At 39.7% G+C, this 13,979-nt stretch overlaps 1 protein-coding gene across 1 annotated transcript; it reads right to left on the minus strand.

The window, feature by feature from the left end:
• Window positions 1-73: 73 nt before the first annotated feature.
• Window positions 74-5,299, minus strand: ckmb (creatine kinase, muscle b). Its single transcript, XM_028572879.1, has 9 exons — window positions 5,196-5,299; window positions 3,688-3,800; window positions 3,371-3,467; window positions 2,890-3,044; window positions 2,512-2,644; window positions 2,219-2,390; window positions 1,521-1,644; window positions 1,008-1,197; window positions 74-634 (listed from the first exon to the last, which is right to left on the minus strand). The coding sequence occupies exons 2-9, from the start codon at window positions 3,778-3,780 to the stop codon at window positions 456-458; spliced, it is 1,143 nt and encodes a 380-aa protein (XP_028428680.1). The 5' UTR covers window positions 3,781-3,800; window positions 5,196-5,299; the 3' UTR covers window positions 74-455.
• Between the last annotated feature and the right edge of the window lie 8,680 nt (window positions 5,300-13,979).

Here is a 13,979-nt window from a genome sequence, read left to right on the forward strand (position 1 = left end):
CACTATCAATCTGTTATGAGGAGTTGCGAAAGATTCATGTGTGTTTCCCATAAAGAAAACATGAGAGAGGAGGTTTGATTGTTACATGGGGCATGGTTTAATTGTCAGTTATATTTTACAATCAAAAACATTTTTTTTTTTTTCGGATACATAGTCATGACCAGACTATGCATGGATTGATCCCAGGATGTTACAGAGAAGATGCGGATGAGAGATGGTTAAAGTGACAGGAAATGAGGAGCCAAAGAAAAAAAAAAAGGAAAGGAAAAGATGAGGTTAAGAAAGGAGCGGAGAGGAAAGTGGAGTGTCTTCTTGATGGAAAGAAGTAAGCAGAAGGTAGCCAGGTGGCCGAAACCAGTAAAATAACTTTACAACAAGGCTACCCCCAGTTCATTTTTTTTATAAAAAAAAAAAAAAAACAAGACAGTCATTCAGTCATTGGTTGTCTGTCCACTTTACTTCTGGGCGGGGATCATGCCATCGATGGACTCTCCCTTCTCAAGCTTCTTCTCCATCTCAACCATCAGCTTGACACCATCAACCACCAGCTGGACCTGGGCCACCTCGGAGGAGCCCAGACGGTCAGCGTTGGAGATGTCGAACACACCACCCACAGAGGCTGTGTCCACGCCGCCTGGAGGGAAAAGAAGGGGAGAAGAATGAGTCCTCTTTATACTGCAGGTATTTCTCCTTGAACATGGATACTTTCTGGAGAACATGAACATGTTTCTTCAATTAAATACATGTATGTCTAACAAACAGTCCTCCCTTACAGTGGATCTAATTTTCACAGTTCTTGAGATGCAGCGGGAAAACAATTCAAGCCGACTGGCCTACTTCCTGAAGATTTCTCTCCCTGGATATTTTGGTGGAAATGATCCATTAGGTAATCCATTGTTTGCTAATAATAATCCAGCTGTGTTGCATTTAAAACTACAGCTCTTGGGGCTCCTCTGAAAATACTACCTGGTCACTAGCGTTGAGCTTTTTTTTTTTTTTTTTAGTACCTGTGCCACGCTTCTGCAGACGCAGCCTGGTCAGGATCTCCTCGAACTTGGCGTGTGTGCTGAGCTTGGGCAGCTTGACGTGCACACCACCGCGCAGGCCGGTTCCCAGGTTGGAGGGGCAGGTCAGGATGTATCCCAGATGCTCGTTCCACATGAAGCCGTGGTTGTGCTTCTTGAAGATCTCCTCAATCTGATCAGCAAAGAGAAAAGTGAAATTATGAATGCATGGTGGTTAAAATATAACTAGACGCATGGCACTAAATGCTAACCAGACCTAATGGAGACAGAACTTAAACATCATGAAGTTGTTTCCCAGCCATGAAAGGTCAATATAAAAAAGGTTTAATATTTACACCATGTAGCCTACATAATTACAGCACAGAGAGAGTAACCATAGAACGCTGTTTTGCACATAAGAGGTGAATTGGCTTTAACTCTTGTACCCAAGCGTGCAGACTTATGGTTGTGTTGGTAAAAAATGAATGAATATGCATGCATGGTTTTGTGTTTTACCTTCTGCAGGCCAACGCAGAAGCGTCTGAAGACCTCCTTCATGTTGCCTCCCAGCTGCATGGAGATGACACGCAGGTGATCCTCCTCGTTCACCCAGACCAGGAAGGTCTTGTTGTCGTTGTGCCTGGAGGAAGAAAGTCCAGCTCAGTTTCACATGATATACATATAGAACAAAATGTTCGCCAGCCATTGATACAACAATGTTGCATGAACACAATTTGGTAGAAATGTTTCTGGCAGTAAGCGTGAGTGACAGTGTGCATGTTTTAGAATGTAAGCCAAAATACTAAACTCTGATAATGTGAATTGTCTGAGTTGCACAGTGGTTGATTTACAGGATGTCGAGCTACTGTAAGGGGCAGTGTATGCTGTAGCTGTGCACACTGTGCTTTGGTATTCATGACACACTTTAACAAATGTTTGAAAACAGGAGTAATCAGGATTTTCATATTAGAGCTGTGGGAGACAGATGGTGAAAGTGTTAAAGGTTGAAGGGCAGATGGGAGCATTTAGCTCAGATGGTGGTCGTTTGTTTAGTGAGTGTGTATGAATGCGTTTATAAAATCTGCTTTTTGCAGTTGATTATGATTATAGCACATATGTGATCATCTTTTTTTGCTCTCTAAACTCGGGGAATCCCAAAAGAGTCCAATTTGCAATCAAATTTCATTTTCATTCTGCGTGTCTGTGTCTCTCACCAGATGCCTCTGCCGTCGGGCCAGTCACGGGCCATACCAGCGCAGGTCAGCAGGGGGGACACAGGCTTGTCGAACAGGAAGTGATCATTGATCAGCTGCTCCTGCTCGGCGTCGGTCATGCCGCTCAGGGGGTAGTACTTTCCCTTGAACTCACCCTCCAGGCTGGACAGGGCTGAGAGGAAGGAACAGAGGAAGGTAGACAGAGGAAAAAAAGTCAGTCTCTGAAAATAATATCCTGCGTTCTACAAACACTTGTGATAGATTGGCATTATTGTCAATAGTTTGACATTCACCCTCAATGGACAGCTTCTCAATGCCTCTGCGCTCTCCACGGCTATTGTGGGGGGGCAGGGTGAATCCCTTGATGCTGCGGCCGGTACGGACACGGCTGGACAGCACGTAGTTGGGGTCCAGGTCGTCACCACCCTGAGAGAAGAAGGCAGGACAGAAAACACAACACACACATTATTATTTACAAACTTGCTGGCTTTACATATGACGGTTTGGACTGAATTTGGTTAAGCTTGTTGCTTTAGAAAATGTTTCTAAAGACTGTAACAATATTTTGGAAATTATTGAACCTAACTTAAAATTCATTCATTCAGCCATTCATTTAGTGTGGAAGCTTAATGCTGTGCTGATCTATAACAATACCATCGTGCAGGTCTCACCTTCAGGTTCTCGAAGTTCAGGTCGGTCTTGTGCTTGTCGGTGGGCTTGTATCCGCCATGACGGTCGGAGATGATGGGGTCCAGCAGATCCTTGAAGAACTCATAGGATTCCTCATCACCAGCAACGCAACCCACGGTCATGATGAAGGGGTGACCTGGGGGACAAGAGGGAGGATGAGGAAGTTAGTAACATTGCTAACTTTGAAGATTGTTATGTACGGAGGGATGCCTCTCGTTCCTGGACATAACTGACTGGGTAGAACAGAAATCCCCCAAAGAATTTATAAGAAGTCCTGTTTTCTTAGAGGTATTGATGGATGCTATCATTGTCAGGTTTAACAGCATCCATAATCATAACCTAAAATAATCATAACTCATATTTAGTTACAAATAGTGTTTGCTTCAGTTAATTTATGTCTTCTCAAACCCTATCTTTGCTGGTTTGTGTTAATATCTATGCTGATGACTTGCTCCTTCTTACCAGGGTTGTCAACACCAGTCTGGATGACGTCATCCAGGGTGAAGCCGCTTGGGGTGGACTTTCCCCTCAGCTTGCCATAGATCTCCTTGTTCAGCACCTATACAGCAGATGACAACCAGTGCAGGTCAGTGATGTAAGCAATCAGAGCATCTTCTGGTTCCAAAAGCAACAATTAAAAAATATTTTTGTACACTTGAAGGGTCATGCCTTTCTAAAACACAATGTCATGCTGCAAGTTATTGGTGCCTGTGCAGGATGTGTGTTGTGGGTTTGTGTTCACTGTTCATGGATAGAAAAGGTCGGGGTAGATTTTGTACCTTGGCCATGTGGTTGTTGTGCAGGGACAGATCGGGGAACTCCTCATCCACGGAGTACTTCATCTTGAGGTCATTATGACAGTTCTTCGCCATGGCTGCGATTCTTACTCCACCTGAACAAAAATGAGAAAAATATGTTATTTTTTAAAATCTGCAATGCTTGTAGACTTATTTGGTGAAACTGGAACGACTCAGGTCTATGCAGTCACATTTCTTCCTGATTTGTGTTCAATCAGAAGAATGTTATAGAGATTTTAGTTTTACAATCTACAATATGTATTTTTCAAAATGTTTATTTGTTGAAGCGACGTAAAAAAGCAGCCTAAAACACAGCAGTGATCCAGTGAATACCATATTTATTGTCTGGTATTTCTCCTAGTTTTTCAAGTGCCTTATCTATGAGTCTTCTGGTGAACAGGAGACAACGTCTCATTTTTTCTCTCTCTCTCTCTCTCTCTCAGCTGTTCAGTGTACATGCTTTTCTCCCTGCTGTCCTGCCTGTCTGACTGTCTCACCACCTGTCTCCCCCTCACAGCGAAGCTTATTAATAGTGTGGCTGTGCCCCCTCTTGTACTGCACCCCTCCCATCTCTGCAGGGAGCTACAGTCTCCAGCACATTATGATGAATGGTTTCTCTTCTCTCGCACTCCATTCAGCCTCAGAATAATGCAAGTTTAGTCTGTTTAGTAATGGTTATTGGCCCAGCAACGCTGCAATAGCAGATAAAGCACTTTGGTACCAAAAAGCTATAAAACATTCAAATAAATCAACTTTTTTTAAACTGAAAATAGCACAAAATTGCTAATGCTTAAAAAATGGTTCATCTATAGTTGGCCTTCTCCCTTTTTGGTTTAACAAAAATGTCTAGATGCATAGCTGGAATCAACAGAGCTGCAGCTGCAGAATCAGTCAGAATAGCTGACCTCTCTCTCCGTCAGACAGAGGTCAGAACTTGAGGTGTAGTTGATTGATGACACCTGGTGCACTGAAAGGTCAAAGCATCACATGCCTCACAGATGGCTCCACAAGTTCCATGACTAAATCAAGCGCTTCTAGACTATTCAAAGACACACTTCAAGTCTACCGTGCTAGCCTCAGCAACAGCTGAAAGTCACAGCTGTTTCAGTGACACTTCACTTTAACTATTATCAGCAGACTAGTGCTACCCGTAAATCCAAGAAACCGAGAGCATCGAGTCTTTCAAATAGAAGTTTCATTACAGTGTGCACTGATAGAAGAAGTAGAGTTTAGGAGTTTCCAGATCAGGAAAAAATGTGCAAAGCATTTGAGGGATCCAAGACAAAAATGTGAGAGGAGAAAAATGTTTTCATGGCTCCAGAGTTCACCAGTGGAGGAATCTGTTTGACAGTCATTTGAAATCAAAACTGTTTCCCTCTCTGAGAGGTTTGTTTTCAGGAGGTTTGCTCAGAAAAAGGTTTCTGTCCACACTTACATAGAAAAAATCACCACAATCTTTCCCTTGGATTTAGCAAAAAGGCTTTTTTTACCTGCTTAGGAGAAAAGAAAGAGGTAACAGATCCCGGGATCAGATCCTGTCAACCAAATGTAAGGGTTGCCCAACTCTGCCAGGTGATGGGCTTAAGTATTTATACCCACACCTCTCTCCCTATTGGCTGAGTAGACCCGGGGTCCCCTCATTTGATTGGTCGCAGGGGGTCTTCTGTGCCTCGCTGAGTTTCTAAAAGGAAAGAACGAATACCACGCAACACTCGAGACGAGAGACAAAAAACAGCTGCAGCCGCTCAGTCCAACATTTCACCTTCTGCCTGCTCGTAGCTGCTAGGAGTTTGCAGGACAAAAGCACATGCACTTTAATACATTTATATATTAAAGTAATCTTTGCACTGTGGTGATATTAGATTCATATATTCTCTGCAGTGTAGGCACTGGTCAATGTTTTAACCTTGCTCAGAGTGATTTACAATGAAAGTGACTGTAGAAAAGGCTTAACATTTTCTAAAAATGGCAAAATTAGATCAAGAGTATGGATCTCAAAATGAGAATGTCATGCAATGGAATGAATGTTCCCATTAAAAACATGTCCAGTGTTTACAGTTTAATGAAATCACATTAAATGGACATTTAAAAGAACATAAAACGGAAAAAGCACATTAAACATGGCTTTGTATAAATAAATATGTTTTTAATTACACTAAATATTAATGTATCATCTTTGCTGTAGTTTGAATATTGCTGTAGAATATAATTTTAATTCAATGGAGAGGGTGAAGTTGATAAGGAAGTTTTTCAACCTGCTTTCAACCGGTCAATTTGAAAGGAGCAGGTGGCTATGATGGTTTGGACACTTATTATAGACATGCACATGTCCACTTTGTCTTGGATTACATTATTGTAATATTCAAGATTACAGACTGGATTTCATTGAGCTGTGGCCCCTTTCACCTACCAATTTGCTCAGTGGAGGTGTCTACATGTGTGGAATGTCATGTAGTGATTTAGCAAGTCAGAGGAGGGAAAACGTAAATTCCTGTTTGTTTTCTATGTATCAAAATGTGTATTTAATTGCACAGCTTTCTGTCTATTTCTTGTGCTTTCCTCAGAAGTTTTATATTCATACACTTCCATTCAAAAGTTTGGAATCAGCTGTTATATTGATGTTCTTCTTTCCTTCAATAATAACTATTTTAACAGATATACAAACAGTATAATTTAGAAATCAAATGTATTATTTTAGTGAAATCTTTTTGGCCCCAAAAAAAGAAGAATGAAATGATTAAAATGTTTACAAACATCTAGCTGATGTCCCAACAGTGTTGCATGACAGGGGAGAATACTGTTGGAATTTGAGTTTATTTCCCAGAAAAGCTGTGCAATACCCTCTAAATATTGAGTTGTTGTGTTTTTCTTTGTTGACAGTCTACTCAGTGGTTATATTGAAGAGGTTTAAACTGTGATTTATCAGTCCATAGTATGTTCAGCTGATATTCCAACAGTGTTATGTGCTATTGTGAAGTTTGAAGAAGGCCTTTGCTAAATGTTAATTCCAGCTCGTCATAGGCTATGTTATTGTGCACTTGACACTGTAACAAGAAGCTGTTCCTATTTAAATCTGAACACATTTTGATGCTAAGCTTCCATCTTATTTTACCAATGACTGCTGATTTCTTCTCTTATTATTCAACTATTGCTTAGAAGGATCTTTGTATCTTTCAGTTGTCAGTCTGGTTGAACCATTGTACAGCGTTTTGTTCCCCATATACACAACTAAATTACATCTATTTGTAAAGAGGACTTTAAACAACCTAAAAGCATCAAAGACCATCAAACATATAGAGCAGTCCTCTTAGACATCTGACTGGACCCAATCAAGCTTTGCAGCAGGAGATTACAAACTTTTGAACAGCACTATAAATCATAATAAATATCCTGTCTGATGTGTTTATGTTTGCATTGCTTTGTATCCAATGCAAAAGGCCATTGGTCAAGACTGGGCTCACAGAAGGTTATACTCTACTAATTATACACTACTTATTATGAAACCTTGAGTCCAGCTCTTTTCTGTACGAGTGCCAGCATCATTACCCCCCACTGGTAATGTGATAGACCTCAGTAATCTACCTGCAGACAGATATTAAATCACACCCACATCATGTGACAAAGTAGAAATTTTGGGGTGGAGCTGATAGACGTTGTGACGCAGACAGCAGTCGTACATAAGATCCAGGTTTCACTAAAACACAACAGAGTTGTTTATTAAACTTTAAAAGTAGTAGAGCACCTGCTTAAGGATCCCCAGGTGATCATTTCAGCTTTGGTGCACCACAAAGCTCTGTTCTTGGCCCAATGGTACTCTATATCTACAACCATTTTATCATTTGAAAATCTGGGATTTACATGCTATGCTGATGATAATCAATTATATACAAATGACCACTCCCAGTTTCTAAACTCATATATGTGCCTATTCAAAGTCAAATGATGGATATCCCTAAACTTTACTTAAGATATGCGATAAACTAGATGGATAGCTTGTCAGTGTTTGCAGGAACTGCATTACAACAGACACTGGCATTTAGCACACATACTACAGGTGTGTTTTGTACATTTGTGGTTGTATTTATACTTTCAGCTGATTTAGAGAGTCAAATCAACACTCAGGCTCCAGTTTCACAGCTGTGGCCTGACCATCCAAAGACATTACTTTCCAAATGAGTCTTTCTCCATGATGTTGCTGCATGTTTCTGCATGTTGTTCACCCACTGTGAACACAATAGCTTATGAATAAACACCCAAACACACCTACTCATTACCGTAACAATCACTCATAGTGTCAATGCAGTACCCAAAATGATATATGCAACCATGTGCACATAACCTTGAAATTAGTGATCACTATATAAAGTAAAATATATGTACTGTAATGTGAAAACTAAAGTGACACAGATTTAAGCTTTGTTTTGAAAATATGTATACCTTGTGACACCAGAGCAGTATTTGTGAACTACAATCAAAGCAGCTTAAAAGGGTGTATTAAGTCTCTTCACATATGAAAGTACAGTTTTACCCTCCACAACATCCTTTACCAAAACCCCCATCAATAAAACTCAAAGGTCATGCTGACTGACATGTGTTATGTGCTGTGTGCGTCTTCTGCCCATTCAGACCAGTTAGTTCTGTACTCCGTTTGCCACCTTGGCACAGATCCAGTATCCCAGTTTAGATTGTCATTGTATACTTCAGCACTCCCCACACCCATAACACCCCTCCCCTCCCCCACCCCACACACACACACACACACACAACCTCAGAACCCTGCAGCTGCCCCGGGGAAACAGGCACCAAGGACAGTTATGTAACCAGGAACACTGTGAATCATTTATAATGATTCCAACTGAATCTCATCAGCACAGTGTGTAAAAAAAAAGTCAGATGGTTGATTACTTTATGTACGTATTAAATTACATGATATTGAATGGAATACATTTTTAGTGTTTGTTTTCTGATATATTTGTGAGGAAAGGTTGTTAGAAAAGATGTAATGTGGTGCTGATTCATATGAGGCAGCAGGATGAGGGAGGAAATGGTTTGTATAGACCAATCTGTGTTACGAGTCGCAAAGGAGATTGTAGAGTTGGTGCAGATTGTGTGTGCATTTGGAAATGTGTACATGCATCCACACAAGCATACAGGTGGTGGAAACTTCCACATTTCATTGCAATCCATTGCAATGGTCATGCATTAAATACAACCTCTGTGAAGTGTTGTTTCAACTTTTTTGTATCTTTTCAGGTGTAGCTACCGCCTGAAGTTGTACTGTACGTGTAGTTGTTAAAATTAATATATATGTAGTATGTTTTTCTGTGAATGTGTTTCGATGCATTGTGTGCGTGACGAACAAACATACATAGAAAATGTTATGACATACAAGAAGTGTATGTAGTTTTAAAGCATTCAAGATAACCTGTCACTGATATGTATATACATAAATATATAAACAGTATTTTAAAGCTCATTTGAGCTGGCATGCAGTCTGATGGCACATTATTCACAGCAAAGGCCTTAGGGAGCAGTTGAGGGTTACATGCATTCACAGATTCACACATGGGTGTTGCCAGGACCAACTGGCAGTCTTGGTCACTGATGGCTTCCACTGACGCACATTTGGTATGTTTCTATCTACATTATACAGCATCTTACAACTCCGTAATTTGTCCTTGTGGTTTCTGTACTGAGAGAGACGAGTGAATGAAAAAAGAAAACTGGTTTGATGTGAACCTGAGGATGTAACAAGAAATCAATGAGCTCAAGGTCCTTTTCCTGAATTTAAGTTCATGTGCTGTATTTTAAAGACTTGACATTTGTGTTTTAAACCAAAGCTGTTTACCCCTAACCCGTAACCCCACGTATAAAGACATAATTTCCTAAACTCAAAGGGAAGTGATTCTCTTATGAAAGAGATTGCAGATCTGGAGAAGCAGCAGCAGCCCTCATACCTTCTTTGGATTGCTCAGATTTGACATGGACTAACTGTTTCAGACATATAAGTCCTGAGCCAGAGCAGGAAAAAATCATGTTAACAGGTTGAGAAAGCACCACAAATAGACCAAAGCATTTGTAAGACGACTCTGTCAACACGTGCATGTTACGTCTGTCACACAGTGAAAAGTGCTGGATTGGAATGAGCGGGGGTTACTTGTAAATGAGAAGAAGTGACAGTGTTTTGGCCAATGAGATGGGAGGCGTTGTGTTTGGTGTGTGGTTGTATACAACATTGAATAAATCAAAGGTGATGAAAATGTTTCATTGTTTTCTTTGTGTCACTGTAACTTTATCTCCTACAAAATATGTTTACTCTGTGTAATATTGATTAGCTTGACCATATGGAGAAAACAGAATTGCTGCCTGGGTAATCGGGGTGCATTGTTGGGTGTACAATTCACCTGTAGACAGCTGTTCACATCCTGTGTCCCACGTGGAGTTTTAGTTCACTAAAATTAGGGAAAGACTGTTGTCTTAACAAAGAAGTACTGACAAGTTGTTGAAAAGAAGTGAGCTTACCAGACCTGTGTCGCCTGAACCGCATCTCTGCTTGAGGCTACATTAGCCTCTACTAGTATACAGTAAAACACCCAGATCTCCGACTGAATTGTCGGTGATCGAGTTGCATTGTGGGTAATGTAGGTACTAGGTTTCTGACAGGGAAGAAAATGCGTGAAACAAAACGTTTTCTCTGGTTCTGCTGCATCGAATTTAGTCTATGTAAAAAAGAAATGTAAAAGTCAATGTTAAAAGCGTGCAATGCTAAATCGGTGGCATTAAGTTATTAAAGTTACAATCTCAAAGATCTGCGTTTTGTTCTTTTATGCGGCACCTGTGGCGGTAAGCAGTAATTGCAGTTGTTAGGTGTGTTTTTGGATCTCGTTTTCACTTGTTTTTGAAGTTTCAATCTCCAGTCTTTGCTCTTTTCTTTGTTTGTTTGGCCATAGCAAACACTAACTCGCAACGCTAGCAGAGCCCCGGGAAGATTGTACATCACTTCACACACAAGTTGTGTTAGCGCCGCCTACCCTCTCTGGCAGACCAACTACTGCTGGATGATGGAAAACTGCAAATGCAAGGGCTTTCATCAGTTGGCCATGGGCTCCATCATCATTGTGTTCCTCATTCAGCGACAGTGACTTAACTTTAAATGAAAATCTTTTCTAACATCACAATAACATAACAAAAAAATGTATCATACTTTAGTATGAACATTTTATGTTGGCAGGAAACAGTTTGTAAATTTGTTTATTATAAACCTTTGCTCATTATGTTGATAAAAAATATAATCTGCATGGCATAAGTTTTTTGACAATGCATTTCTAATGTAAATTATATTGATATACAACTTATTTGCAATACAAATTAACTTTAATGCAGCATAGCACAAAATGATCCGAATATATTTGCGAAGAGTTTAGTTGATCAGTGATTGTCTCACCACATTTTCTCACAAAACAACTTTACTGCTTGACGGTCGTAATGACCAGGATTGCAAAAACATTTGAGATACATTTCCCTCTCAAAAAGAAGAAAAAGAAAACAGGTGACAGAACAGTGTGTCACTTCAATTTGAATATCTCCACCAATTTGCTGTAATATTCGCTCTACTGTGAAAATGTGACATTGTTTCTGTCAGATAAAAGCTTGTGTGATTGTGTTTTGTTGAATGTGTCACTGGTTAACAGTAGAACTCAATGAAAGTAACAGAGTTAACTCTTGAACTGATCCAGATTTTGCCCATAACTTGATGAAAAAGCAAACTACTCACTACCATAGGGGGTTGTGGTGGTACTTAAAACTATGAATGAACACATATGGAATTATGTACTTAACAAAAAAGTGTGAAATAACTGAAAACATGTCTTATATTTTAGATTCTTCAAAGTAGCCACGCTTTGCTTTTTTATTAATAAGGGAAATAATTCCACTAATTAACCCTGACAAAGCACACCTGTGAAGTGAAAACCATTTCAGGTGACTACCTCATGAAGCTCATTGAGAGAACACCAAGGGTTTGCAGCGCTATCAAAAAAAGCAAAGGGTGGCTACTTTGAGGAATCTAAAATATAAGACATGTTTTCAGTTATTTCACACTTTTTGTTAAGTACATAATTCCATATATGTGTTCATTCATAGTTTTGATGCCTTCAGTGAGAATCTACAATGTAAATAGTCATGAAAATAAAAAGGAAACGCATTGAATGAGAAGGTGTGTCCAAACGTTTGGCCTGTACTGTATATATATATATATATATATATATACAGTACAGGCCAAACGTATATAGAACCAGTAATATTTGAAAGATGACAGAGAGGTACACAGCTTAAAGCCCTGTGTTTTCATAATGGTGAAATAAATTGGACGTGTTGTGTGTATGGGTGCTAAAATGCCTGAGGGAATCACACTATTGATTATTCTTCCATCTGCACTGAGCAACATAACCCTGTGTGTGTGTTAAACTGTTTACTGTTTTCTGATTATGTAAGTAATTTATGTTATTTTTGGGTAATAGTTTCAAGTTTCTATGCAAGTGATGGTGGTGAGCTTATATTGAAACATGAGCTGCCTGAGTAACTCGTGAGTGGGTGGGGGGTGGAGGGTGGAGGGGAGAACCGTAGATTTCTATCTTTAGTGCTGCCTCACCAGGTCCTCCCATCTCAATGCCAGTTCACCCGATTGAATTGCATTGACTCAGCTGTCAGTCTGTCTGTCCCTCCTTCCATCTCTCTGTCCATTCATCTGTTCATCCGCCTTCACTTGACCATACTGACAAAACTTACATTTCTTTACCAAAGCAGCAGGACGGATGAGAAGAAGACAGAATAATGGACACAAAACCGTAAACCGTTGAGATTTAATCTATGACTAGCTGTGGAAAGCATACACATTATGATTAATTCACATTATTTGTGATGTTTCATGTTTATCTTCTCACATATGTATGACTTTATGTCTTGTGTCTTCACTACTGTCACAAGTGAAATCTAGTAGGATTTATACTAAAAGAAAATAACTCATGCATGGCTTTTAACAAGAAGCTCTTCAGAAACGTTTAGGCACATACAGTAAATCAAATCAGATTTTGCTTTACCTAAAATGCGACACTGGACATTTGGTTGTGCTGTGTGTGTGTGTGTGTTTCATTGTTCCCATTTATTGTATAAGTCATTCATTTTCTAATTTTACATCAATGGGAAGTTGGAAAAGACAGCTGTAACATTTAAAGCTGCAGTTCTTCACTGACTGTGTGTGTGCGTATGTATGTGTGTGTGTGTGTGTGTGTGTGTGTGTGTGTGTGTGTGTGTGTGTGTGTGTGTGTGTGTGTGTGTGTGTGTGTGTGTGTGTGTGTGTGTGCGCGTACGTGCATGTATTGCAACATTCTTCTGAACACATGTCTACAGTACGTGCATATATCCATGCAGTTATTTTCTACCACACACACCTGTGTTCTTTTTGTTAATGCTTAACGTTGTGCATGTCTATACACACATACAGCATGTACACACACACACACACACACACACACACACACACACACACTGACTGCAGAGTGTCATTTCTTTCTGCTATCGGCTGTCAGTAGCAGTATTGTATTGCCAGTGTGAAGTCCCACTGCCGGTCTCATCTCAGCATTGATCTAATTTTCTTAGCTTAGCAGCTTTTAACCCATCTCTCTCTCTCTCTCTCTCTCTCTCTCTCTCTCTCTCTCTCTCTCTCTCTCTCTCTCTCTCTCTCTCTCTCTCTCTCACACACACAGACACACACACACACACACACACACACACACACAAATATAATTTCTATCATAATAATAATTTCTTTGTGCAGCAACTTTACAAGAACATAAAAGGAAGAAAATAAATGAAAACATGAGTTCACATTAATGCCAAAATTTAATCAGTCAATAATACTGTACTTATGCACAAAGACTTAACAAAACATCAGTGAGCTTTATGAAGAGATTTAAAAAGGCTGAACTGATTTAACAGGGCTTAACTTTTTTACTCAGGAGATTTTACATGAATGCTGTTTTTGTCCCCTCTGGATTTCACTATAGACAAACTAAAAACTTATTCCAGTGTTGTCAACAGTAGAAAACAGTTAGTATTTACAGAAAGAAAATGCATATCAGGACCTAATAAAGCCAGCAAAATAAAATATATAATTGAAAAGCTAAATCATTAAGATAAGTGGCTCAGTTCAGTGCTTAATTTCACATAAAAACAGTAATAGTGTGCTGTGGACCCTTGCTATTAGATGTACTGCA

Source organism: Perca flavescens, chromosome 3 (genome assembly GCF_004354835.1).
Source record: "Perca flavescens isolate YP-PL-M2 chromosome 3, PFLA_1.0, whole genome shotgun sequence".
NCBI classification, from domain to species: domain Eukaryota; kingdom Metazoa; phylum Chordata; class Actinopteri; order Perciformes; family Percidae; genus Perca; species Perca flavescens.

Excerpts from the sequence above, each read along its gene's own strand:
- ckmb (XM_028572879.1), bottom strand. The coding sequence starts at position 3,780 with ATGGCGAAGAACTGTCATAATGACCTCAAGATGAAGTACTCCGTGGAT. Across the intron at positions 2,645-2,889 it reads TGAACTTCGAGAACCTGAAG|GGTGGTGACGACCTGGACCC; the intron begins GTGAGACCTGCA and ends TTCTTCTCTCAG. Across the intron at positions 1,198-1,520 it reads TCTGCGTTGGCCTGCAGAAG|ATTGAGGAGATCTTCAAGAA; the intron begins GTAAAACACAAA and ends TTTGCTGATCAG.